This window comes from Triturus cristatus, chromosome 3_2, assembly GCF_964204655.1.
Source record: "Triturus cristatus chromosome 3_2, aTriCri1.1, whole genome shotgun sequence".
Lineage (NCBI taxonomy): Eukaryota > Metazoa > Chordata > Amphibia > Caudata > Salamandridae > Triturus > Triturus cristatus.
The window spans coordinates 202,963,074-202,990,190 of NC_140584.1; the positions used below are offsets into that span (position 1 = coordinate 202,963,074).

General features: G+C 45.0%; 1 protein-coding gene across 2 annotated transcripts in view; it reads left to right on the forward strand.

Annotated features, from left to right (window-relative positions):
• The window catches only part of SLC12A8 (solute carrier family 12 member 8), a 454,444-nt gene that overhangs the window by 388,586 nt on the left and 38,741 nt on the right, over positions 1-27,117 (forward strand). For both annotated transcript variants that reach the window (XM_085647509.1, XM_085647510.1), the window contains 3 exons: positions 2,195-3,116; positions 6,845-6,942; positions 11,734-11,851. In XM_085647509.1, the coding sequence (XP_085503635.1) occupies positions 2,195-3,116; positions 6,845-6,942; positions 11,734-11,851 (1,138 nt within the window). The remainder of the gene's footprint in view (positions 1-2,194; positions 3,117-6,844; positions 6,943-11,733; positions 11,852-27,117) is intronic.

Sequence of the window (27,117 nt, forward strand, 5' to 3'; positions counted from 1 at the left end):
TGAGCAAATCTTTGTGAACCTCGGCCTAAGCAACAGATACAGAGCTATAGTCTCTGATGAGTTAGTTATGTCCAAACCTCCATTCCCCTCTTCACATGGTTATGTTTTGGGGCATTTCCTGTCTTGTGCTGTAGGGCCCACCCACAAATGAGAGGAGTGTCAGAATACACAATGGTGGGACATCTGGTATTATCTATTGAAATGCTGTATACTGTTGGCATCCGATTGTCAGAAATCAGTTCATCCTAAAATTGATTTAAAAAAAAAAAACACACTTGGAATTACCTGGCAGTATGGGTAATCCAGAATTTGGATTTTTACACATAAGTTAAGTTCCTAAATTCAGATAGTTGTGAGGATTTCATAAATAGCTTTCCTTCATCGCTGTTCTTTATTAAGTAGATTTTTTCTTTTAAAGTGTTGCATGGTTTATACGCAATGAAAATGCATTGTAAGCCGAGGCTTGTTTGATAGCTTGGGTATTTCAGATTTTTCACTAGCCAACAAATAGTATATATCTCTGTGATTGGAAAAGTCTGACAGGTGTAATGCTGTGTTACTTTCATAAGCTTGGCTTCAGTGCAAAACCGTAGAAATTAAAAACTTGTCAGCTCTTTTTTCTTTTTTCCCCAGTTACTTTTACTATTTCTTTTATTTTATGTGTTAGGTGTTTTAAGGAAAATCTTGAGGAAGTATGAGCAGAATTCGAATACCTTTCTGAGCTTTTCCACCTCCTTCCCCCACTATTTGCAAGAAGATGGAAACAGCAAAAATAGGAAATATTGACCACAACTTAGAAACTTGCAAATGCTGTGGTGCAAAAACATGTATTCCCCAATCTCTCTGCTTATGAAAACAGAAAAAGGGCCCTTTTTATCAAAGCAAAGCTTTTGTTAATACCATATTTAGAAAAAAAAACTTTCTTGCACACAGATTCCCATTTGTAAATACAAAAACATCTTACCTCATTATAGCTATATTTTTGCAGTCTCCTCCCTCCAGGGTAAATCAGAATTCATGGATACCTTTGCAGTCCGAAACATGTTGAGGCCTGTAAATCTTTTGTGGGAAAAAGTTATGAATAGAGATTTTCACTGTAAAGAAAGAGGTGGTTTCACATTGCATCACACTCTTACGGCTCATTGATTTTATTGGGCCTTGCTTTAATGGGACTTGTAGCTTTCATACTCATGTTGATTCGTGGAATTGTTGTTTGTTCATGGAAAATTAGAGCTGCTGAGTTAATGAAGCAGAGAAGGTAATGCCTTATCCTTGCCTCAGAATCTCTAACAGAACTGAAAGGTCCAGTAAAGAAAGCAAGATTTTTTTTATTCTAGAGTAGGGATTTTAAGGGCTAACACAAGGTTTTCAGCATTTACATATGTGCTGGACTTATTGCCGAAACAATGTGTTGCTTATAAGAAGCCAAGGAGTATTCGTTTATAGAAGTAGTTAGGCAGTCTCTGGTAAGCGGGGTCATCTGAAAAATAATTGTTATACAAAATCATTATTATGATCGATATGCTATCACTTCTCTGTTCAGCAGTTATTAAATGCTTCTCACAAGTGGAAATATTTGTTCAGTTCTCTACAACACATTGTGTGTTCTTTTCAAAATGTTATTTGAAATGTCTATATATTAATATGCTATTCTCTATAAAATAACCGTGAACTGCTTTCTGTAACTGTCCTAAAAGGATTTCAGCATAGCATAGACTTTTACCCAATATAGCCTTAGAGCCCGACGTAGCAGGCTCTACCGGCCATTAAAGACCTGCTCCAGCATTAAAGGCCCCATCCAAACACGGGGCCTTTAATGTCCGGTGGAGCCTGCTATGGAGGGCTCTAAGGCTATTAGAACATTTCGCCCCTAGAGGGCAGAATGTTCTAATTTGTAAATCCAAGGCCTCACGGAACCCGAGGGGGTGGAAATCCCCTCGGGCTCTGTGAGGCCTTTGTTCCTAGCAACAGCTGTGAACAAACATTGGAATGTTGATGCTTCGGGCTTCTACCGGCCATTAGAAGCCCAGAGCACTTCATTATCTTCAATGGAGCACTCAACACTCCAATGCCCTAATATAACTTATGAATGTTGTTCATATTGTAAAGGGTAATTTCATGCCGTTTAGTTTTGTTGCTGTTGAATGCTATCTAATAACGCTTATATTGTGTCTTCATTTTACTTCCAAAACAGAGAGGTCCAAATAAAACACCAGTAGCTGCCATTGTCTTGACAAGTCTACTCACAATGGCATTTGTGTTTGTTGGCCAAGTGAACGTACTTGCTCCTATTGTCACCATAAATTTCATGTTGACGTACAGTGCAGTCGACTATTCCTATTTCTCTCTCTCCATGAGATACAACCTTCATCAGGAACGCCAGAGCAGGAGAAGAGGTTCAAGGACCGTTGGCTCCTCCAAGCCTCTCATTTCTGCTAAGTCCCCTCGCTACGGATCGGATGGCATTGTTTCAGAGAGTTCTGCTGGCACCTTGCTGGAATTCACAAAAGATATGGACCAGCTTTTCAAAACAGTTTCCAAAGATACCATTAATGGTAAGACAAAGGAAGAAAGACAAAAGGACGAGCCTACAAAGATCAAGCAGAGGAAAACAAGGAAGCCCGCGAAACAGACACTGCAAGATAGTTTTCTGTTGGATCCCAAACATAACTTTGCCCTCCCACAGGAGGGCTTTACTGTGCAGGAAGTTATTAATGACCACGAAAGTAGTACTGTTCCAGAAATAACTTATTTGGAAGAACACAGTACTGTCCAAGACAATACTAATGTACTAGAAGCTACTAATGTACTGGATACACAAACTGGTTCTTTTACTGTGCAGGAAGTTATTGATGGCCACGAAAGTAGTACTGTTCCAGAAAGAACTCATTTGGAAGAACACAGTACTGTCCAAGACAATACTAATGTACAAGAAGCTACTAATGTGTTGGAGGTACACACAGGCTATAAGCCGAGACAGAGGTTTTATGAACAGACTGAACAGAATGAGGATGTGGCACCTCTAGGAGAATCTGCAGAATGCAATGGAAAGATAATCAGGAATGGAAGGCATATCTCTGCAGATCTGGGAAACTCACAAAAGCAGACAAATGAAGGTAATCATTAGGACAGTATTGATGTTGAAAGTGAAGCATGTCTGAGTATTGAGAGGGGGAAAACGAATAGTTGTTACTTCTGTGGCTTTCAGCCTTCAGCTGTAGGCCATCCTAATGTTGCCATCTCACTGTGATTCATGGGAACAATTTTCATTTTAGATTTGAGGGTAGAGCTCATGGTGACAAAGTTTAATGAAAAGAGCAAATGCATGTTACATCTCTGTGGTAGCCTGCCTGTACACAGGTTCATGGTAACGTGGCAGAAAACATCAAATGCATTTTCGTGCTCCATTCATTTGAAGACACATTGTAAGACATTAGCATGCAGTTGCATGTCCTGTACTACAAAATGGTTTTCTCCACTAAACTTCTGGACCTTGGGTTTACTGATATTTCAATATGGCCTTACATCCCATGTTTTATATTGATGTCGCCTTCTGTTAAAACTCGGAAGTGCTGGTATACCTTCAAGCAGCTTCAGGATAATGGGCCACTGAGTAATGAATTAAAACAGTGTTTTATTAACTTACCTATAAAAAGTTTGTGTTTCATCATAACAGTAGTATGATACTTGAATAACAGTATCGGACAACCTCCTCTGCGCATGTTATTAATCTGAATAAAGAATAAAAAGGAGTAAGGGTTTCACCGCTGTGTCAACACAGTGGTATGCACTTGAAGTTTTAAGGATTTTCCTCTGGTCAGCTATGCATCTCAAAGAGTGACCGCCCAGGCTGAATTTGGCATAAAAAGAATGAGATGAGGTTGTGGTCAAATAGCCAGAAAATAGTTCCCTAACTGAAGTGAGTTTTTTCTTAAAATACACAAATGTCACACTTAAAACTGTTGTTATGAAAATTCTTTTTGATAACATGCGCCCAGTACTTAGCAGTCACTTTGGCGATATCAGACTTCCCAGTGAATCTGCTTCATACCAAACTTCACACATATTGTCCTCAATAAATAACCCTGGGGCCATGCTTTAGTTATGGAAACTAAGCTCTCTTATACCTGACCTAGACAGAGGCGCCTCCTAATCATCGCTGTGGTCCTTAAGCTTAGCCAGTAGTCGGCGGACAACAAATGTTTATATCAACAATCCACCAAAACTCTTGATTAACTCTCAAGCCAGGGCATGAGCAGAAGAAGGCAGCCCTAGCAATGATCTCATAAAAAACCATTTCCAGAGCAGACACATTTGAAGTTTGCTGTGCCGATAGTTTAGAAGTGTATCTGGCAGCTAGTAAGTGGGGCACTTGAGAATAAAAGAGGAAATTAGTTTAGGGAGAGGTAAACATTGAACAAGAAAGGGGCAATGGTTGATCCTTGAGGTGCTGCAGTGTTGATTTGGGGTTGTTCCTAGCAGAAGTGAGCAAGTGAGATGCTGAGAGACCTGTCTTGAGATTAGCAGCAGGCATCTAATGGTGGCTACATATTTTCTCATATGACGTAGTAGTACAAAGTAGTACTAGTTTGTTGCTATTGCTGTAAGAATTCTTCCCCAGTTTTTCTAGGGTCATACTGTTCGACTTTAGTAAATAAACTTAAGATGTTAGCCCGGTGGATACGCAAAGGGGTTTAGTGACTGGCATGCGGTTGAATGGGATAGGTTTGTCGAGGTTTGTGAGGAACCGTTGTCATGCCTGGGTAGAAACTTTGGCAATGCTATTGTTGGGCTGGTGATTAATGAAGTAGCTAGCGAGAGCAAAAGGAGGGAAGGTCCAGTTTCTTTCTCTGTCCTACTCTAATGAAGTGACTTATGGGAGCTATTAGTGTTTGAGCTACTGTTATTTTATGTTGAGTTTATTGATAGAGCACATGTATGCGTAAGCTTCTTGGCGCTGCTCATAAAACAAACTGACTAATGTGAAAGGAAGGTGAAGAGCAAAATAAAATGGAGCATGAAAAGAAAAATGACTAACAGCCAAAAAGTGACCAAGAAACATCGAGTTACTGAGAAATAAAATCCATGCTTGCAAATTGAGGAAGTTGTGCTTTGCGTACAAATGGAAAGGTTACAAGTTCCACGTCCTGGCTGCAACTAGTGTGACGGCTGTCGTATAAAGTTTCCATTCTGGTTTCGAGAAGTAAAAGAAGGGCAGTGTGGGCAGAGTTAGATTTATGTTGGGGATTGTGTCAGCAAAATGTCATAGCATGAAATTTGGAGTTGACCGACCTACCGCAGGTGTGATGCTCATAGCTTGGACAAATACCCTATTGTTTACGTGAAGTCAGTGGAGCTAGTGAAAAATAGGGTTGACCTGGTCTTTCAGAGTGTTGCACCATTGGTAGGCTGTTGCCTGTTAGCCTAGATGGACCGAATTGCTTTAGTACAGACTAGCACGTACAACAGCACTGATTGCTATAAAATGGAGTTCGGGCAGAATAAATGCAGTATTTAAGGGTTTTTATTTAATGGCACCAAACAGTTTATAGTGACTCTTGCCATCCATCTGGCTGTCTAGGGACAGATCGGCTTCAGTGAAGATGCTGAGATAGGGAATTGCATGAGAGGGCTGAGAACAAGTACCTATTACTGACGACAAGCCAGGATTCCAGCTGGATACAGCCCCACTGGGGATCAAGTGAATTTTTTGAATTTTAGCAAGTCTTAAGAAAGTTGGATCAGCCAGTATTCCAAGACGAAAGACAGTCAATCATTGAATCTCAGGAGTATTGTTAATAGTTCCTTTGGTACGGGCAGCCGGGGACCAGCTGGTTGTCAGTATACATGTAAAAATGGACCGTGGCCTGATGAAGGAGGCTGGGCAGGTGTCACATGCAGATGTCAGACAATAACAGAGACACCATGGATCCCTGAAAAAAACCACAGCTGATATACTTGGATTTGGAATTGTAAAGGTAGAATAATGCTTTTGTTTTTGTCACTCAGAAAGTATCTCCTTCAGTTTAGGACTGTGCCCTGAGACCAACCACCTCAAGCCCAGAAAGGAGAATGGAGTGAATGATGGTCCTGGATGCTGTCGAGAGGTCTTTGCGGGGTCGGTGCCCCAGTACCACAGAGAGACGATCTGCAAAGGATTAGCATATAACAAGGACTAGCTCTGTACTGTAAACAGGTTCTGAAGGACACAGGGCAACCCCACTATACTTAATGGTCTGTACTGTAAACAGGCTCGAATCACCTCTGAAATGTATTAAGTAGGCCAGCCATTACTGTATTTTCCTGCAGTTAGCTTAAAACGAGGTTCTCAACCAATTTCCCGAGGTATGGCAGTAGATACGTGGGTTGGAAGGTATTTAAATCTTCTAGAGACAGAGGTGCTTTTTAGCAATGGTTTGATACATAATGATTCCAGGAAAAGATGACAAACCAACTTCTCAAAGCACTGTTTAACCAGGCACAAATATGTGATGGAGAGTTTGAATTGTGTCACACAGTGGACTGTCCAGTGACGGTATAGGTCTAACTCACCGAGATGGCAAATATCGGATCAACAGTACGTCCAGGTGTGTGAGTGGGCCCAGAGGTCAGTTGAACTATATTAACTTTTGCGAGGTATGTAAGATCGCAACTTGGAGAAAGTGTATCATTCACTGCTGCATGGTTGATTGCAAATTTCCTCCTTTCTAAATCGTTGCTAAGCAACTTAGCTAATTTTGCCTTTCAGTGATTCACACATCAGGTTTGTAAAATCCCGTAAAGTTCGAAAATAATCATACGGATGTCGAAGCATATAGTAATCCACAAGTTTTTTTTTTTTTAGATTCACACATAAATGCCAGATCTCACGAGTATGAAATTCACAGTATGCCGACGTCATTTTACTCCAAGTTCTGCAATCACTGGATTTCCCTCATTGGTGTGAGTAGAGATAGCTGTCCGTTCTGATGTTGGTCTCACAATTTGAATATTGTTGTGAAATATAGTTTTATGTCACGTTAACCTGCTTTGAGGCAACGTGTTTTTTCAGCAGTGACCTTCTGCAATATGGCAATATAATTCAGTTCTGCTATGATGTTTTTCCTGACATACTCTTGCATTGAATTTTCATTGTTTTAGTAGCGCTGCTTGGTTATTTTAACCGAAAATTTATCATTAGAATTTATTTAGTGAATGAAGCTAGTAAAATGGTTCCTTTATCGGAATACCAATAACACTGCCCTTCAAATTATTTCCACCATAGCGCAAGCACAGGTCTGGATTTGACACAATAATTTACTTTTGTCCCCTGCTGTGGTGAAGCTGGTCCATGTGCCTGGTTTACTGCTGTCTTAGGGGTGGGTGCTGCTCACTGCCCATAGCAGTGCAGTACTACCCCTGAAGGACAGGCAGGGGCAACAGTGGCTGCGAGGGCCCAGTGACGTCCACACAGTGTGTGAGAAAGGGCTTGTCTGCCACTCAGGTTCTAGTGGTACACAAGGCCTCGCTGCTTCCGAATACGGATTGTCTTATTACTAGCATCAAGCGCACCATTATTGTTATTACTGTTGTGTTTAAATCGAAATTCAGCAGTTTGTAATATACAATCCTTTATTTAAATGGGCCAATATAGTGTTAATACTGACCTGTTCCTTTTTTGTCACGTCCAGTATGAAATGGTAAACTCCATATGCAATATTTGGGAGATGGCCAAAAATGAGTCAAAAGATTTACTGTGCTCAGTTACAGAATGTTAATGTACAAATCTATTGGGCTATGCATTTTGGCGCCGTATGCGTGATGTATAAGCGAGGTCTTCAAGTTTTAATGACCAGCTAATTAAAACTGGATTCATTTCCCCTCTCGTATAACGCTAGTTTTCTTTATTTATATGTTTGATTTTCCTTTTCTCTCGTATCCTCCTTTTTTTTTTTGCATGCTTCAATGTTGTTATTTCACCACCCCAGGTGACAGACAGGACGTAACTCTTTTTTAGGTCTAAGCCTACCAGACAGCATCTGTATGGTTTGCTTAAGACATTTTGGCGACATTCTGAAAACTGACATAAGAATGCATTCCGCTTTTTTCTAGCACACAACACAATTTAAATGTCTGTAAATGAACTGTGCAAATATTTCAGAATATATCAGAATCACAAAATTAAACTCATTCCTGTGTAATTCTGAAGTGCGCAGAAAAGAAATATCTTAATACAATCAAAACAAATCAATACACTATGTGATGCTATTTCCACACATTATCGTTTGTGCGCTGTATCATTGTATCAGTAAAACTGTATATCAGTGCAAATGTCATAGTCATTTCAATTGAAAATGTGTTGTCTGTAATGGCAGTGCACTACCACACCATGCATACTTCACTTGACACCACTCTATGCCACTCCACTCTACAACACTCTACGCCACTCCACTCTATGGCCCTCTACTCTACGCCCCTCCACTCTATGCCACTTTACTCATTAGCACTCCATTCTACAACACACTTCTCTACGCCACAGCACACTACTCTACTCCACTTCACTCTAATTCACTCTATGCCACTCCACTCTAGGTCATTCTATGGCACTCCACTCTATGACACTCCACTCTCTGCCACTCCCCTTTACTCCACTCCACAACCCTCCACCCCACAGTACTCCAGTCTACTTTACTCCTTTCTACAACACACTACTCCACTTTTCTACTGTACACTACTCCACTATGCCACTGCACTCCACAACACTCTATGCCACTCCACTCTATGCCACTCTACTCCACTGTACGCCCCTCCACTCTACACCACCTCACTCTACTCTACACCACTCCACTCTACACCATTCCACTCACAACACTTCATTACATTCCACTCTACTCTACAACACTCTACTCCACGCTATGCCACACCACTCTAGGCCATTCTGCAGCACTCCACTCTATGATGCTCCACTCTACGCCACTCCACTCCACTCTAATCTATTCCACTCTGTTATACTCTATGACACACAACTCCACTTTACTCCATTACTCTACTCTACACCACTCCACTCTATGACACTCTTTGCCACTCCACCTTACAAGACTGTACAAGACCCTACTCTACTCTACGCCCCTCCCCTCTACATCCCTCACTTCACTATACACTACTTCACACCACTCAGTTGTACACCACCCCACTCTAATCTACACCATTCCACTCAACACCACCCCACGCTACTCTACACCACTCCCCTCCAATCTGCTCCACTCTAGACCATTCTACTCCACAACACTTAATGACACCCACTGTATGACACTTCACTCTACTCTTCAACACTCTACTCTGCTCTGTGCCACTCCACTTTACGCCACTCTATGCCATTCTGCGGCACTCCACTCTGTGACATGATACTCTACACCACTCCACTCTACTCCCCTTCACTCTATTCCACTCTACAACACACTACTCCATTACTCCACTCTACCTCATTCTGCAGAACTCCACTCTGTGACATGACACTCTACGCCACTCCACTCTATTCCACTGTACAACACACTACTCCATTACTCCACTCTACCCCACTCTATGCTACTCTACTGTATGCCGCTCCCCTCTACACCCCTCACTCCACTTTACACCAAGCCACTACACTCTACTCTACTGCACACCTCTCCACTCTACACCATTCTACTTCATGACATTTCATGACACTCCACTTTACTCTTTGTAGTAATGACTACTTCCACGTGCTCTATCTAGGGGCCTCCAACGGCAGGCTGAAAACACTTCAGAGTGTTCAAAATGCTGCGTCACATATGCTCCTGAACATTCCACGACGCTCATCTATTGCCACATCTACTACTAAGCTTCACTGGTTTCCCATTGAGAATAGAATCTCCTCAAAGCACTATGCTTTGTCCTTAGAATTCAAAATCAGAAAGGACCTAGCTGCTTCTTCCCTCTGATCAGACCGTATCTTCCTGGACAAAGCCTCAGATCTTCAGGGACTGCTCAGACAGTGATCCCTAAAACCCGTAGAGTACGGCTGGGTGGTTGCTCATTCAGACTCTGTAACTCTCTCCCATTGAATCTTAGACTGGAACCCTCTAAAATCTTATTCAGGAAAAACTTGAAAACGTGGTTCTTCAACCAAATCTTAGGTCAGTAATCTGTACCTGGCTGGCTTTTTCACCAGGCCCTCAGTTGAAATCCAATGCGGGGACATTCCGAATTGGAGTAATGAGTCACTTTATAAATCGCTAACATAATATACTCTACGGCACTGTACAACACTCTGCTCCACTCTATGCCATTCCACTTTACGCCACTTTAGGCCATTCTTCAGCACTCTACTCTATGCCACTCCACTCTACAACACTCCACTCTAATATTTTTCACTCTACGACACACTACACCACTCTACTCCATTACTCCACTCTACACTACTCCACTCTTTGCCACCCCACAGTACGACATCCTATGCTACTTCACTCTACTTTATGCCTCTCCACTCTACACCCCTCACTCCACTCTACACCACTCCACACAACTCTACACCACACCGCTCTACGGCACTCCACTCTATCCTACTCCCCTCCATTCCACAACCCTCTACTCCGCTCTATGCCACTCCACCTTACACCACTCTTTGTCACTCTAGGCCATTCTGTGGCAGTCCACTATTCAACACTACACTCTACGCCTCTCCACTCCACTGTACTGTACTCTACTCCACTTCACTCTATACCTACTCAACTCTGCTCTATTCCACTCTACGACACAATACTCCACTCTACTCCAGTACTTCACTCTACACCACTCCAAACCACCCCACTCTACTTCACTCCACACCACTCCACTCTACTCTACACCACTCTTCACCACGACAGTCCACTCCACTTCTCTCTATGACACTCCATGGCACTCTACTCTGTGCCACGGTACTCTGTGCCAATCTATTCTATGCCAATTTTCTCTTTGACCCTCCACTCTATGACACTCCACTCTACAACACTCTGACATTGCCCTTCACTCTTTGTCTCTCCACATCCCTCCACTCCACTCTATTCCACTCCACAACACTCTATGCAACCCCACTCTACATCACTCCACTCTCATCTATGCCTCTAACGTTTAGCCATGCAGAACAGCAGCCTCATTGGTATACAACATGGCTAAAACACATTGGCAAAGCCAATATCTCTTGCATAGGCAAAACCTTTTGGCTTTGCCAGTGCTTGTTATTTCTCCTTGTTTCTCCACATGAACCCTGATTTGTATGCAGAATTCTCGCTACTGAGTCGCTGACAGTTCCTTTTCAGCTGTCCTAAAATTCCATTTCCCAGTTTGCTCTTGCCTTAAATACATCTAGTCCCATGTTGGCAAACTTTACACACATGCACTTTTTCATATATTTTGGTGTATGATTTTGGTGTTGGTAAAGTCCTTATTACTGCAGTGTGCAGTATTTTGCCTGTGTACTGCCACACCACCTCTTGAATTTCTTGTTTTCTTTAAAAGCAGAAAGTAGAGCCGTTTTGAAGTACATAGGGATTTTCATTTGACGAAATGGGTGACGTGTGTTTCTGAGGCTCAGACTCAGATTTGAGTGCCTCTCAAAAAGACAAACCCAATAGAGATTTGTTAAATTTCTCTGTGAAATCAAAGTTGAGGTTTATATTTAATCAGTGGAAGTAATATTTTAATGCAGATTCAGATGTGATGAAGAGGCATAATTAATGTTCTTATTTTCAACAGGCGATAGGTTCCTTTGTAATAATGTTTGTAATTCAGTGGATGTATGCCCTGGCCAACATTGGTGTTGCAGCAATTCTGTTTCTATACATTGGGCGAGTAAGTCCTGGATTATCCCCAGGTAGGTGCATCTCTTCCATATATAAATATATAACATATTTTAAATGAAATTGCAGAGGGGTATGTTGAGTGTTTCAGCTTTAAAGGGTTGTTGCCTTATTTAGAGTTTTCTGCTGATACTTGGCATCTGCCTTACAGTACAGCGGTCCTATGCACTCTACATAGGGTGGACCGGACACCTTCCGCTTTTTGGTGTATCTTGCATCCACCACTCTCTGAAGGTTCAAAGTTTTCAGCAGGTTCTCACTGTAAGCAATATAAAACATATATAGAAATAAAGCATTTAGAAGGTGTTATTATTGTATATTTAGTTTGATATGTTGTTTCTGAATGTATGTGGTACCCAACTTTCTAATGAAATCACCTCTACCTTTTCACTGCTAGTAAGCACATTCTCTGCCTCTTTAGTAAACCAGCTCCTGGGAAGGAGCCCACTGTGGTAATAACCTGTCATATCAGCAAGATGAAAGCACTCAAAATATCTTATTCTCCCTGTCTGCAGATTGCCATTTTGGAAATAGCTAGATTCAACTGGGCAGATTAAAGGTCTCTGTTGGCAATGTAGCCTATGATGTGCTTAGTCAGGGAGACAGGAGTTTGGCCCATCAGACCCTTGAGGGGGCGGTCAGGATCTTTAATGGCATCTTTACCCTGTCTGGGCGAAAGGTGCAATGACTTCCTCTGTGGGAGTTGTCAGTGCTATTAATGCCCTTAAGAGTGTAGCCAAGCATTAAGGCAGTAATTTGATGATGCGCTAATGTTATACATTGATAACACTAAAAATGCATAGGTTAAAAATTGCTTCTTCACATCAAACTTGAAAATGATTTATAATGATTGGGAAGTACAGGTCTAATCTGCGATCAACAATGCACCTGGAATGTCCTTGTTAACTGTATCCGTTAATGTAATTAACAAAGAGTATTTTGCCCATTTGATTTCAAAGGGCTAAGCACAGTGTTAGAAATGAGGTCTCTAGTTGACAGAGGTATGCACCCTGTCCAAGTTAGGACCGCAATCCTAGTCAGGCTAAGTTAGATACTAAAAGATAACCTGTCACCCTCTGGTGGCTTGGCACAGAGCAGTCACGCTTATCTAAAGAGGCAATGTGTAAAGTATTTGTGCAACACATACACAGGCAGTAACACAATGAAAACACTACAAAAATACTCCACACAGGTTTAGAAAAATAGATAATAATTTTAGGAGTGAAACAAGACCAAAACAACAGAATACCAATAAGTAGAACCAGAGTTATGAATTTCTAAAGAATAAATCAAAAAGTAGTGGTTAGAAGTCAATAGCAATAGGGGTTTAATTAAGGTCACACTGGACTGGGGCAAATCCAAAGTTCAGGCTGACCGCGATGGAGAGCAGGCTGGCTGCAGGACTCATGTAGGCCCCACTGAGAAAGTACCTTGGATGGAGCAAGTGTCGAGATCGAAGACTCAATGCGAGGAGTTGAGGAGGTGCTGCGTCGTCATCAATCCCGTGGATAGAGGCGAAGCGTCGGCGCTGATCTGCGCAGCCGCAGTCGATGAAGGCTTCGGCGTCATAACCCTTTATGATGCAGGTACTGCGTCAACCCACGCTGTCTGTCCTCATCGAGCCACACATTCCTTCGAGGTGATGTGGATCAGCTCCTGTGTCGGCGTCGAAGGGCAGTACGTCGGTTCCGATCAGCGCCAAGTCGGAAGTGCGTACATTTTTATGGTTCTGGGCATCAGAAATCACCTTTCAAGGGCCCGGGACAGGATTGGTCCCACTTGGCAGGGCAGGACTCACAGCTGGCAGAGTCCAGATGCTGTTGCAGAGTTGCAGGAAGTCTTTGATGGCCCTGAGACTTCTGAACAGGGGGCAAGCTAGCAAGCCCTTGGAGTCAGTCTCGTTCCAAGTTAGATAGGTCCAGTCTTTGTCCTCAGCAGCACAGAGATCAGCAGGCAGCAGGGCAGCTCAGCAAAGCAGAAAGTTGTTCCTTCAGAGCAACAGTCAGACAGAATGGGTGTCTTTATACCACAGCATTCCTTATGCCTGGCAGAGGTCTTCACAAATCCAGCAGTGTACTGTCTTGGTAGGGTCAGAGCCCCAGTATTTACACCCAAATGTGCCTTTGAAGTGGGGGTGACTTCAAAGCACGTCCTTGAGGTGGGCAGTAATCAGCTCTTTGGGTGGGGAACAGGACAACGCATATTCAGGTGTAATTGTCAGCTCCTCTCCCTTTTTCTGCCCATGAAGAGCTATCAGAATGTAGATCAATGCAGATGAGTTCTCTCTCACACCCACCCTTCCAGTGTTTGTGGCTGTTTAGAGGGAATACACAAAGTGTAGCTGTCACCCATCCTAGACGTGTATTGGAGCCCGGCTGCAAGGCACACAAAGCAGTAAGAGCAGAGAAATGTCTGTGTTCTAATAGTGGCATTTTTAAAATAGTATTGTTAAATCCAGCTTTAACAGTAAAGAGGATTTTTGATTCCCATTCCAAAGATATGAAACGTAATGCAGGTTCTCCTTTCTAATCAGGAATTACAGATTAAAAGTGTTTTAAGGAATTATTAATGCTAGCCTATGAGAGGAGTAGGTCTCACAGTAGTGAAAAACGAATTTAGCTGGTTGTCACTACCAGGACATGCAACACTTTAAAGTACATATCCTGCCTTTTAGTTGCATAGATCCCTTTCCTTAGGCGTGACTTTTGTGTAATAACGAGGCATGTAAGGCTTGGCAAGTGGTTTTGAATGGCAAGCCAAAGTGGTAGAAAACTGCATACACAGACCTTGCAATGGCAGCCCTGAGACAGGTTTGAAAGGCTACTTGTGTGGGTAGCACAATCAGTGCTGCAGGCTCACTCGTACCACTTTACAAGGGACATATAAGTAAACTAAATATGCCAGCTGAGTATACACCAATGTCACCATGTTTAGGGGAGAAGCTGATATACTTTAGATACAAGTAACGCTGAATGGCCTGTTCCACACGAAATACTGGCTGCGCCCGGAGTTTGCACCGGGTGGGACGGGATCGTCCCCTCGTAAAATCGATATAAAGCAATGATTTTGACTTCAGCGTGTAATTATAACTACCGGGAATTCTGTGCTACATGTACACGCGTGCAGTGGGTGGTGAAACGATATTACACCCATTGATTAATTTGTTAAAAAATTAAGTGCCAGGAATCTCCTCAGGAAGCATGTTAAGTACAGCGCATACCAACATTATAATTAAAAAAAGCGCGGTCCCGAAAGTGAAAGAGGACCGCGCTCTTGTCTTTATGGGGCCATGTGTTTAAATACATGGCCCCATAAAGATAAGAAAGTGCTTTGCGACAGACGCAAAGCAGGCCACCGAGTCCGGCTCGGAGGCGAAAGGGCGTCTACAGAAAACCCTCCTTTCCAATGGCAGGCCACCGTTTAGCATAAACGGTGACGCCAGCCAATGGAAATGAGGGGCGGGGCTTAAAGCCCTGTTCTGTGAGTCCTTGTCAATAATAAATCTTGCAAGGCGAGCAGCACATGCGCTGCCACGCAAGACCTAAAAGAGGAACAGGAAGCTAGGAGATGTTTAGGGAGTAGTATGAGCCTGAAAAGTATGTTCTGTTGGTATTGTTGAAGTGGCACACCATTCTAGTGGCCGCCTGGAAGATGTGTCCCATTGCTTCCATCATATGAGTGGGCTCTGTTGCTTCGTTGGCCAAAGTGTGGCTCAGTGAATTGGTGCTTTCAGACCACCTGATTTGAAAGAAGTGTGATTAGTCAGCAGACACACCTCCAGCTTTTTAGGTGCATTCTTTTCAGTCTGAGGTGCCACACTTACTCCCACATCACATGCCAATCACAAAAAACAAAACTTCGCCTTGAATTCCAACTCCAGTGCTTGTTTTGCCAGTTTCCGGTCGTGTGTTTCACCTTTCAGTAGCAGCAATATTTTATCGTGTTGTCGGATGCATCATTGCGGCATGTCTGGCCATAGGAACCACCACAAACCTGTTAAAACAAACAAAACCCTGGAACGAGGCCATGCCTAACTCCGTGATCTTGTATGAATAGGTTGCTTTTATGTGGTTTAAATAATCTTCGTGGGTTCGATGTAAGAATGTGTTTTATAGTGCTACAATTAATTCCCTAATTAGAAATCCCTGGGCAAAAATTGCAGAACAAAGACACTTTTCAGTGAGAAATTAAGCAGGCTAAAGGACAAACGTAATAGAGCGAGCTACTTATGTGTTGGGATTGCACAACAGAATGAAAAGGATCCAGTTAAATTGTATGTTCTTGTTGGTTGTAGAATGTTATGTGCTTCTGTCTATTGACACAAATGTGTTGTGCATTATTGGCAGAGGTAGCGTTGCTGTCTTGTCTTCTTCAAAACAAAAATAACAATGTAACCAGCACAAATGCTGACTGAATAAGGCTTCCTTTAGGGGTGTCTCATTAATATTTGGGATCGGAGTTACAGTAGGTGCTGAGTTTACGGCACCCTTTATTTACCGGGTGAGATACATTTTGGCTTGTCAAAAATAAAGGTTTAACTGCTAAAAAAGTCTCAGTAAATACCAGTAGATGGGGATTTTGTTGCAGTAAGCATCAAAGGCTGCATGTTATTCCAATTTTCTAAGTGAAAACTTGAAATAGGTGCTGTTTATTGCACCCAATAAATTCCAAACCCTGGTGTATCAGGTTGTATTGGATAAGATAAATAGCACACATCCTTCTGGGGCAAGGTTTCTGTCTGTTCAGGCCTGGTTCATGACCATTCTCCTTGTTTCAGTCAGAGGTAAATATTTAATTCAAATGCTGGTGATTTTGGACACTCAGTATAAGACAACGATGCACAGAATTCTACTGATAAAACTGTGTGTACCCTGAACAATTCTGAGCAGGTTTCCAGATGAATGACTTCATTTTATTTTTCAGTTCATATTCAAGTATTTGATTGCAAAGTTTCACCAAAGGCTTCATGGTGCTAGGAGACAAAAGGGCAAAATCTTTTCTATTGCTAGACAACACCAACAGTTAAAACATTCAGTCTATCAGAAAATAAGAATTTTGATGTTATTAGTTTTCCACAAGTCCTGTGCAAGTCTATTTCAGAGTTTGGCCCAAGGAAGTCTAAGGGAAGAAGCTCCACAGTGGACATGCTTAAAACTGGATCCGAAGGTGAAACTTTGCTGTGAAACTCAGCTGTAGAATGAGAGACCGGATTAGGATGTCAGGTCAGCCTATTCTGGCCTAGTGGACAATCTTTAGGACCTTGAACTGGATTCATGGCAAAAGTGGCAATCGATGCAGTGAGTGCCAGGCCTCTGGCAAAAAATACATTTTGTCAAGTTGAAAAGTAGCCTAGCCTTATAACAATATTTTGCATTTGCTGTAGCTTCCTGGGTGATAAACCAGAATGCGTAAAGTAAAGGGCTTTGCCAAAGTTTAAACACAATATAATGCATCCTCCAGTGACCATAGCATTGAAACACAAAGTGATATATTTTCAAATTTTGGTGATAGACATAGCTTGAAAAACGTGTCAGATTGTACTTGAAACTGCTGATCCAGAAGACAGTCCCAATCAACAGAGAAACCCAGGTTCTTAGCCTTAAGAACTGGGTAGGGGAACTGTTCTATTGTTGCCATTCATGGATTCGGTGTCCAACTCAGGATTCCCAACAATGGCTACAACTCCTTCTTTCCAGTCCTTAACTTCAGAGAGTTTGATCCCATCCGGGGTTCATGGACAAAACCCAACCTCTGTCCAAGAAATTGTATGTGTCCAGCAATTTGCTAAGTCATCCAGCGAGATATTTCTCTGCTTTCTTAGCGATTGCGAGAAGGAGCATAATGGGCCAACAGTTGAGTAAGACAGCTTGATCAAAATCTAGCTTTTTCATAGAGGACCATTGCAGAGGGGTTCTTGAATTAAGAGATGACGCTTCAAGGTAGTAAACTGGAGTCTTCTTTATTCAATTACATAAACAGCACAGTCCCAACACATCAGTCTGCTTCGAAGGTCTCCAGACAACTGCCAGACCCCCAAACCCTCAGCTGGCACTCCCCGTGCATTCCACTGCTACATTCCAGCCAGCAATCCAGTTGATAAATCCTCTCCCAATTCTTGACACTAATCAGCGTAAAAGGTGAATCTGAATCTGACAACATCATTGCTTCCTATCCTTCAATTTCTGCCACTCATTTAGGCATATTACCACGTTCTCCATCTTCCACACCATCCACTTCATTTACCATATCATTGTGTTCACGTTGTGGGATATGTGCCTGCATTTTATCATTCTTACCACCTCTTCAATGGGTTGCACCTTATCCCCTTTACATACCCTGGCAAATTGGCTACGTTTTCCACATTTCCTACATAAAGCATCTGAAAGAGACACGTTAGTGATAGATTCCTTACCTTAGGATATCCCCAGTCGTCAGACTAGATCCAGGAAGTTTTTCGTCAACAGTACCCCTGCGCGTCGGTGAAAGAGACACGTTAGTGATAGATTCCTTACCTTAGAATATCCCCAGGCGTCAGACTAGATCCGGAAAGTTTTTCGTCAGCAGTACCCCTACGCGTCGGTAGGCGTCGTTGTGCGGCTCTGCATACGTCGCTGGCGTCGTATCCGCCGAGATGACGTCGTCGGAGCAACTTAGACGCGCCCAGGCGCACTGACGTCAGTTCTTTCTTTTTCCGCGCCAGCAAGCGCAGATCCGAGAGAGAGCGGTACTCCTAGTCATATTTTTTTACTTGTTTTCTGAGACTTGTTTCTCTTGTTTGTCGAGTACTCGACTTCTGGTGCAGTGGGGATGCCCGGGTCTCAGTCCTGTAGGGGCTGCCGTCGGAACATGTCAGCGGAGGACCCGCATGTTGTGTGTCTCTTCTGCTTCGGGCACGTCTGTCACCCCGAGACGTGCCCCAGTTGTCAGGCCATGGCGCCGAAGACTCGCGGGAGCGTTCCCGACAGTTCTTTGAGGCCAGGCAGTTGCTCCGCGCCACTCAAGGTCCCGTGCCCGTGGGCGGTCGAGAGGCAGGTTGTGGAGCCTACACCATCGTTCATCGGCATCGGGGTCAGGTAAGTCGAAGCACCATACCAGGTCGAAGACACGGTGTCGCTCTTCGCTTACCCCTTACTGTTCATGGGACGCGGTGGAGGGGGCGGGTGGTCACTCCACCATGGCTCTGGTGGAGCCTCCGTTGTTGCCTGAATACAAGTGTTCCTATCGGCCATGTGCCGTGTATTTGCCCCTTCGGGTCCCTCCGGAGCGCCTTTGAGCCCCGTGGAACCGTTGGGTGGTTCTGCCCCCGTCCCGCCGCCTTTTGCCACGGCAACGCCGGCGAGATACCCTGGGGTGCCGTTGGCTCTGGCCTCGGCCCCACCATTGGCCCCTGGTCTCGGACCCGTCGATGGCTCCGGCCTCAGCCCCGCCGCTGGCTCCGGCCTCGGCGCCACCGCTGGCTCTGGCCTCGGCGCCGCCGATGGCTCCGGGCCCGGTGTCGGACATGAGGCCGTTGCCTCCACGGCCGGACTACGACGTGCTTGAATTGACCTATTGTCCACCAATTCCTAGCCCTGGAGAGGAAATTTTCTCCCTTTCCCCGGCCTTCTCGTCCTTCTCAGCCTCTCAAACAGCTGACGGCCGACGGCAAAGACTGGGAGGAGTCTGGGGACCCTCTCGTAGCTCGGTGTGAGGATGTACCACACTACGATGCCAATGTGGAGGATCTGAGCGATCTGGATTTATCTCCACGCCCCGGTACACTGTGCCCTTCCTCCGTTGCTACGAAGCAGGATGGTACATTTTCTGTGGTGTTGCGCAGGGCGGCTGAGGCTCTTAACCTCAAGCTCCCTACGGTGTCTCTCAGGACCAATCTCCTGAGGTGATTCGGCCAGGGGCCTCCTCCAAGGAGCCGCTGCTGCCCTTTACTGACGCACTTACAGTTGTCCACTGGCCGCCTGGTCCATGCCTCCCACAGGTACTCCTGTGGATAGGAGTGTGGCACAATGGCAACGCGCGGCCCCGGGCGACCCTAGTTTCCTCACATAACACCCGATGCCGGAGAGTCTGGTTGTCCATGCCTCTGCTTCTCCCTGCGTATTCTCTTTTGCACCTCCTGATAGGGTACCTCCAAAAAAAGGGTTGAGCGGTCTGGGAACAAGGTTTTACCTCTGCCACTTCGGGACTGCGGACAGTGCATACTGCATGCGTTTTGGCCCGCTATTCCCACTCTGTGTGGGACACAGTGGCGCTGGTGCTGCCTCAGTGTCCGACAGACGCTCGGACGGTACTCTCCAAAGCAATTACCAAGGGGAGAGATGCGGCAACGTTAACTATACATGGTGGCCTTGATACCGCTGACTCCCTCAGCAGGGCAATTTCCACACCTGTGGCGCTCCCCTGTTCCGCCTGGCTCAGAGCCACTGGCTTCTCATGGAATGTCTAGAATTCTTTTTTGGACATGCCCTTTGATGGCACGCGCCTCTTTGGTGACAACCCGAATGGCACGTTGGAACGTTTTAAGGACTCCTGGGCAACGGCCCAGTCCTTGAGCCTTTCCGCTATGCACATTCTCTCGGGTCTGCCTTTCGTTCCTTTCCTGGCAGGGACGAGGCGCCCAAACACGGTCCTTTCAAAGCCACAGGCCTGCGCAGCAGCACTCTCGGCGCAGCCGCTGAAAGGAGACCCGCAGAGGTGGGTCACGGGGCCAGCGGCAAGATCAGTCTGCCGACGCCCCTGCCACCACAGCGCTCCATCACTTCGGACAGTTGGGTTTTGCAGATGGTCCGAAGGGGCTACTCCCTCCCATTCTGGACTGCCCCTCCGGCCGTGCCCCTTCCTTACCACCGCATGTCAGGGGATCACTTGCCGCTTCTCCAGCAGGACGTTCCCGGCCCTCTGGGTCAGAGGGGACCGCTGAGCGCGTTCCAACACCAATAGTAGGTCGTGGTTGTTATTCCCACTACTTCTTGATTCCAGAGATGGACAAGGGCCTGAGTCCTCTTTTAGGCCTCCGGTACATCGCTTACTTCCTTCAGAAGAAAAAGTTCAAAATGCTCCCGCTTTCAGCTCACCATACTCCCTTTCGGCCTTACCAGCGCCCCTCGGGTGTTCACAGAAGTGATGGCAGTAGTCGCAGCTCATCTGCGCAAATCGGGGGTTTCAGTCTTCCCCTATCTCGACCACTGGCTTTTGACGGTGGGCTCGCCCTGAACATTCGTCTCACACCTCCAAACTACGGCCAACCTCCTGCATTTGCTGGGGTTCTCCATCCATGTGCCGAAGTCGCATCTGGCTCCCTCTCTGAAGCTCCTCTTCATCGGAGCGGTTCTGGACACAGCGCGATTTCGGGTTTATCTTCCCGAACAGCGCGTCCATCAGCGGCAGATCCCTCTTCTTTCCCCAACCAGAGCACACAGTGGTAAAAGATGTGTCCCTCCGGGGATGGTTCGGCCATATGGGGGAGGCGGAGATCAGAGGCCTCTGGTCTCCAGCGGAGTCCGAGCTCCATATCAATCAGTTGGAGCTTACGGCTATCCTGCTTGCACTCAAATCATTCCTTCCCTCGGTCAAGAGGACAGTAGTGCAGGGGTTCTCGGACAGCATCACCGCCATGTGGTACTGCAACTACCGAGGCGGGGTGGGGTCATGGACCCTATATCAGGAGGCTCTGGACGTGGCTGGACCGCCAGGGCATTCTACTGGTGGTTCAATACTTGGCAGGTTCTGTGCACGCCGCGGCGGACTAACTCAGCCACCGGTGCATCATGGATCACGAATGGCATCTTCACTCGGAGGTGACACAAGGTCTCTTTCAGCAATGGGGAAACCCTTGGTTAGATCTATTCGCCACCAAACAGAACACGCAATGTCAGCAGTTCTGCGCGTTGGAGTTTCCAAGGCGGCACTCGCTCTGAGACGTTTTTCTTTGCGAGTGGAGTTGCGGTCTGTTGTACGCCTTTCCGCCTACACCACTTCTACCCAGAGTGCTGAAGGAGATCATGAACGATGGGGCCCAAGTTATTCTTGTGGCACCGGACTGGGCTCAAAGAGTCTGGTATCCCGAGCTACTCAGTATAAGCGTGGATCCTCCAATCCGACTGCCTCTTCGGGAGGATCTTCTGTCGCAGCAACAGGGGACGGTCCTCCACCCGAACCTGTCCAACCTCTGCCTCCTTGCGTGGAGATTGAGCGGCGGCAGTTGATTCCATTTGACTTGCCTCCTGAAGTCTGTAATGTGATTCTGGCAGCCAGGCGTCCCTCGCCTAAACTGTATACCCCTGCCGGTGGAACAAATTTGTGGCATGGTGCACAGCGAAAGCTGTGGACCCCCCTTTCTGCCCCTCTTTATGAGGTCCTATTGTTCCTTCTTTGTTTGGCCCAGCATGGCTCTGCTCTGGGCACTGTTAAGGACTACCTCTCTGCTCTTTCAGCCCTTTTTCAGGCTGTTGTCCATAGATTTGTCAACGGCATTACTTACCTTTTCCCTCCTATTCCTTTTGTGATGCCTCTCTGGGACTTGAACCTGGTTCTCACATACTTAGTGTGTGCTCCCTTTGAGCCTCTTCATAACTGTCTTTTACGGTTATTAACTTTGACAACTGTCTTCCTGGTGGCTATTACCTCCGCTAGGCGCATGAGTGAACTCCAGGCTCTTTCATGCAATCCTCCTTTCCTGGCGGTTCATCCGGACAAGGTTGTGCTTCGGCCACGTCCCTCCTTTCTACCAAAAGTAGTCACTGCCTTTCATCTCAGGCAGACTGTCACTCTACCCACTTTATTTCCACCTCCGCACCCTTCGGAGAGAAATAGAGGCTCCACCGTCTGGACCCAAATTGTGCGCTTTCATACTACCTCAACCGCACACAACCATTCTGGGTGGATGACAACCTCTTTGTTGGCTACGTGGGCGCCAAGAAAAGCCAAGCTGTGCACAAGCAGACTATCTGCTGCTGGGTTGTCCTGTGCATTAAAGCCTGTTGCTCTCTGGCTAAAAAGGAACCTCCGGTAAAGCTGGGCGCACATTCTACCAGGCCGACGGCAGCTACTACTGCATTGGGATGCGGTGTCCCCCTGCAGGACATCTGTCAGGCAGCCACTTGGACCTCGCTGCATACTTTCACTAAGCACTATTGCCTTGACAGTCAAGTCCGGAGAGACGGCTTCTTTGGCCGTTCGGTTCTCCGTGACGTTCTGATATAATCTCACTTCGCATACCCACCACCGGGGTTGGTATTGCTTGGGTATGTATTCTAAGGTAAGGATCTATCACTAACGTGTCTCTTTCAGATGCACAAGTCACTTACTTGTGTAACGATATATCTGTAAGAGACATTAGTTAGTGATAGATTCCTTACCGCCTGTCCATCTTCCTCGTTCTGCGAACTGTTCTCTAGGATTCAGATCCTCCTTTTCAGGGCCCTAGTTCTATTGCACCAGTAGTCGGTCTCTGGCATGGCTCTGCGTTCCTGGCACAGAAAAGTCATGTACAGAACTGACGTCAGGGCGCGTCTAAGTAGCTCCGACAATGTCATCTCGGCGGCTACGATGCCAGCGACGTACGCGGAGCCGCATGACGACGCCTACCAACGGGCATGGGTACTGCTAACGAAAAACTTTCCGGATCCAGTATGACGCCTGGGGATATTCTAAGGTAAGGAATCTATCACTCACTAATGTCTCTTACAGATATATTGTTACACAAGTAAGTAACTTGTGCATTAGGTTCATTATAGTTTGCATTACTTGCTGTGTGTCCCACATTTATATAGCATTTAAATGTCTGTCTTCTTTCACTATTAGAGCTCTCCACCCAGTACTCTGTCTCACCAATTTGTCCTTCACCACTCTTCCATTGTGTTCAGCGATTCTCTTCCCAGACATCAACTCATTTTCAACTCATCTCTTTCACCCAATTGGATGTATGTTCCATGCCTTCTACAATATTCACAGCTTCTTTCAGTGCTAGATTCCTTGCCAACACGTTTTAGCGTACCCTGTTATCATTCATACAATGTACCAGTTGGTCCCTATTTAGCGAATCAGTCCAATCACCAAACTTAAAAGTGTGTGCCATACTTCTTAAACATGCTTCATAGTTCTCCTCGCTTTCCTCTATGGCTTGAGTATGACTGAAAAACGTATGCCTTTCCAGCACAATATTTATCTGTTGACCAAAATGTTTCTCCAACATTTTAGGGATATCTCCTTTATATCTCTGGCTCCCCTTCTCCATTTCTCACCGGCGGTTCTTCAAGACTCATAAATGTTCTGATCTTCTATCCCTAAATGGCATAAGAGCGCTCCTTGTTTCCTATATGCTAAAAATCTTTCTCTTTCTCTTGCCACTAGGTATGAGTCAAAAGGTTGCCTCCACTGCTCTCATGCTAATATAGGTTCAGCTGCTTCAGATAGAAAGTTAGGAGGTTGGAAAATGCTAAAAGCTGCCATGGTCAGTACACAATATCAAAACAACAAGCTAAAAGAAGTAACAATATCAAACTAAAATAATTAAATGGAATTTCATTGGTGTTAACTTAGTCTCAGGTTGGATACCTCCATGTTTCTGCCAAGCGTCTTGTGAAGGCGCAATTTATTGGGAGTTTCTTTTACTCCATGTAAATTGCTGGGTGTCCACAATGTTCTTCCTTTTGTTTTCCAAATGGCGTCTGGAATAAGACTATAACAGCAAATGCAGTCTCAGCGCAGGTAATGCCAATTTGAGCTGTCGGGGTGTTCGACCCCTACTAGTTAAGGAAAGTGGTGCCACGTCACTTTTCCTCACAACTAATGAGGGCGTTTCTGCTTTGTTTACTCTTGCTAACAGCTGGGCTAGCGTCTGCCACATAGGCTATGCAACAGCACTCAAGTTGGATGTAATATAACTGTTGCCAAAGGCTTTCCTGTAACTCAGTTGATGTCCGTCACATGATGAGGAAATGCACAAGTTTCCTGGCTTCATCGCATGGATTGGAATGGAACTCCCTCACTGGAATGGTTAGTTTCGCAGCGTCTTTTAAACAGCAGTCCCTTGCAGGTAATATATTTATATGTAGTACCGCTCCAACATGTGAGCACCAATCAAACTGTAATAGTTAGACTCCATCCACTCACCCTGCTTTTAAAAACATTACCTTATCGCCCCTCCCTCGCTTTCATTCATTACATAGGAGACACCCCTGCCTCATCAGACCAATCACGTTCTATTCCATTTAAAAAAAACCTCCACGCCTCCTGTTTCTTTCTTTGTCTCATTAGGATTTTCAACACATTGCAGCAATGGCAGGGTCTCGTTATCAGATTGCAGGACACCATTTAATAAGAAATTTCTGGCAAAGAGGAAGCACGTATTTTAGTTCTCATCTTCTGAAGATGAGGGCCCTATTCCTGCAAAATGGCATGGGAGAAGTGAGCAAGCGCTGGAGACTGATAATGATAATACACCTCTCATGTCACAGACTGAAATGCAGAACATGATGGAGGAGGCGGTGTGGAGGGCTTTGGCTTCAGCTAAAAGGGGACGAAGTTCCAGCCATTCTAAAAAGAGGGAAGAATGGTATTCCTCCTTATCTGATTCAGAGAAGCCCTCAACATCTTCAGGGAAATACCTCAGACGTGAGGAGGTGTGGGACACCCTTTCTCATGTGCAGCAGAATCTGGGGTTCCCCCCCCTTCCGAACAGAGAATGAAGGGAATTCACTTTTTCCACAGTATATTAGACCCTCAACTATGGTTATGCCGTTTCATGGCACCATGAAAGACATGGTAATGGGTGAATGGAAGGAGGCGGATAAGTTTAATGTTCCTCGTTTTCTACGGAAACTGTATTTACTTGAGGGTGATGATGTGTTACCCAATTCAGTTAAGGTGCAGTTCTGGCCCCCTTAATAGGAAAGAACCATTAATCCGGACTGTTCTCGGCAAATCCTTGGGATAAACAAGTGGATGCTGGATCGAAGAAGACATTCACAGCAGAGAATCTAGCTTTAAAGGCCAGCATTTATGCAGCATACACACCACAATCTTTGGTTAAAGACTTTGATGGGCTGGCTGTGGCTATTCAGGAAGCCCTGGAGTGTTCAAATCTACTTGCTGGTATGAATCAGCAGGCAAGACTTTTACCGGATATTAACGCTGATGTAGTCAAGGCTACGGCTATGTCATCTGGAGCAATGGTGACAGCCAGATGTACCCTTTGGATGAGGGAATAGAGAACAAATGCTGTGGAAAAATCTGCATTACTCAAGCTTCCTTTTTAGGGTAAATTGCTTTTTGGGGAACAGTTACATTCCAGGATCTCCAACTCCAAGGCATTTAAAGACCGTAAACATACCCTTCCATATACACAAAAGACGGAGCCACATAGACTTCGGAATAAAAAGGCTAAGTTTTCCCCACAATGAGACTTTAAATCATATGTTGTGCGTAGCCTGAAATACCAGCCTAAAAGTTTTAATCCTAAAAGGATGTGAGGAAGAAAGGACCAGCAAAGAAAAGATCCTGACCATCACGGTTCTTGCGGCCAGGCATCTGTGGGGTTTCATCTCCATCAGTTTTTCAACATTTGGAAGGAAGACGTTGGATACATGGGTGTTGAGTATAATCAAGGTGGGTTATGAGATAGACTTTACTCAGACGCCTCAGACGGGTGCAAAAGTGACTTATCTTTCAATGAAAGGGCCCAAGAGGGTGGTTCTTTTGCATGGAGTAGAGGTATTGCTCAAAAAGAAAGCAATTGTAGAGGTCCTCAAAGAAGAGAGGGGTAGGGGTTTCTTTTCAATCCTGTTTTTGGTCCAAAACTTGTCAGGAGACTTCAGACTCATGCTGGACCTGAAGTGGGTCAACTCTTGGGTCCAGGACTTGACACCTTCGAATAGTAACACTGCGATTCTTCCTCTCATAAATCCAGGAGATTAGTTAACCTCAATCTATTTGGAGGATGCTTATCTTCATGTTGCAGTAAAAAGGTCATCCAATTTCTGTGATTCGCTTTAGGGGAAAATCATTATCAGCTTCAGGATTTAGTCTCAAATCCTCCGACTGGGTCTTCAACAAGGTTTTGGCTCCTCTGGTGGCTCTTCTGCTTTCAGAGGAAATTTTCATCCATTCATATCTCAACGATTGGTTAATTCAAGCATCATCAAAAGATTCTCTGATATTGCACACGGACAAAGTACTGGAGGTTTTGCAGACTCACTGGTTTCTAATAAACTGGAAAAAGTCCAATGTAGATCCATTCAGGATTTGACTTTCATAGGTGTGCAATTCTTGACTGTTTTGGGGG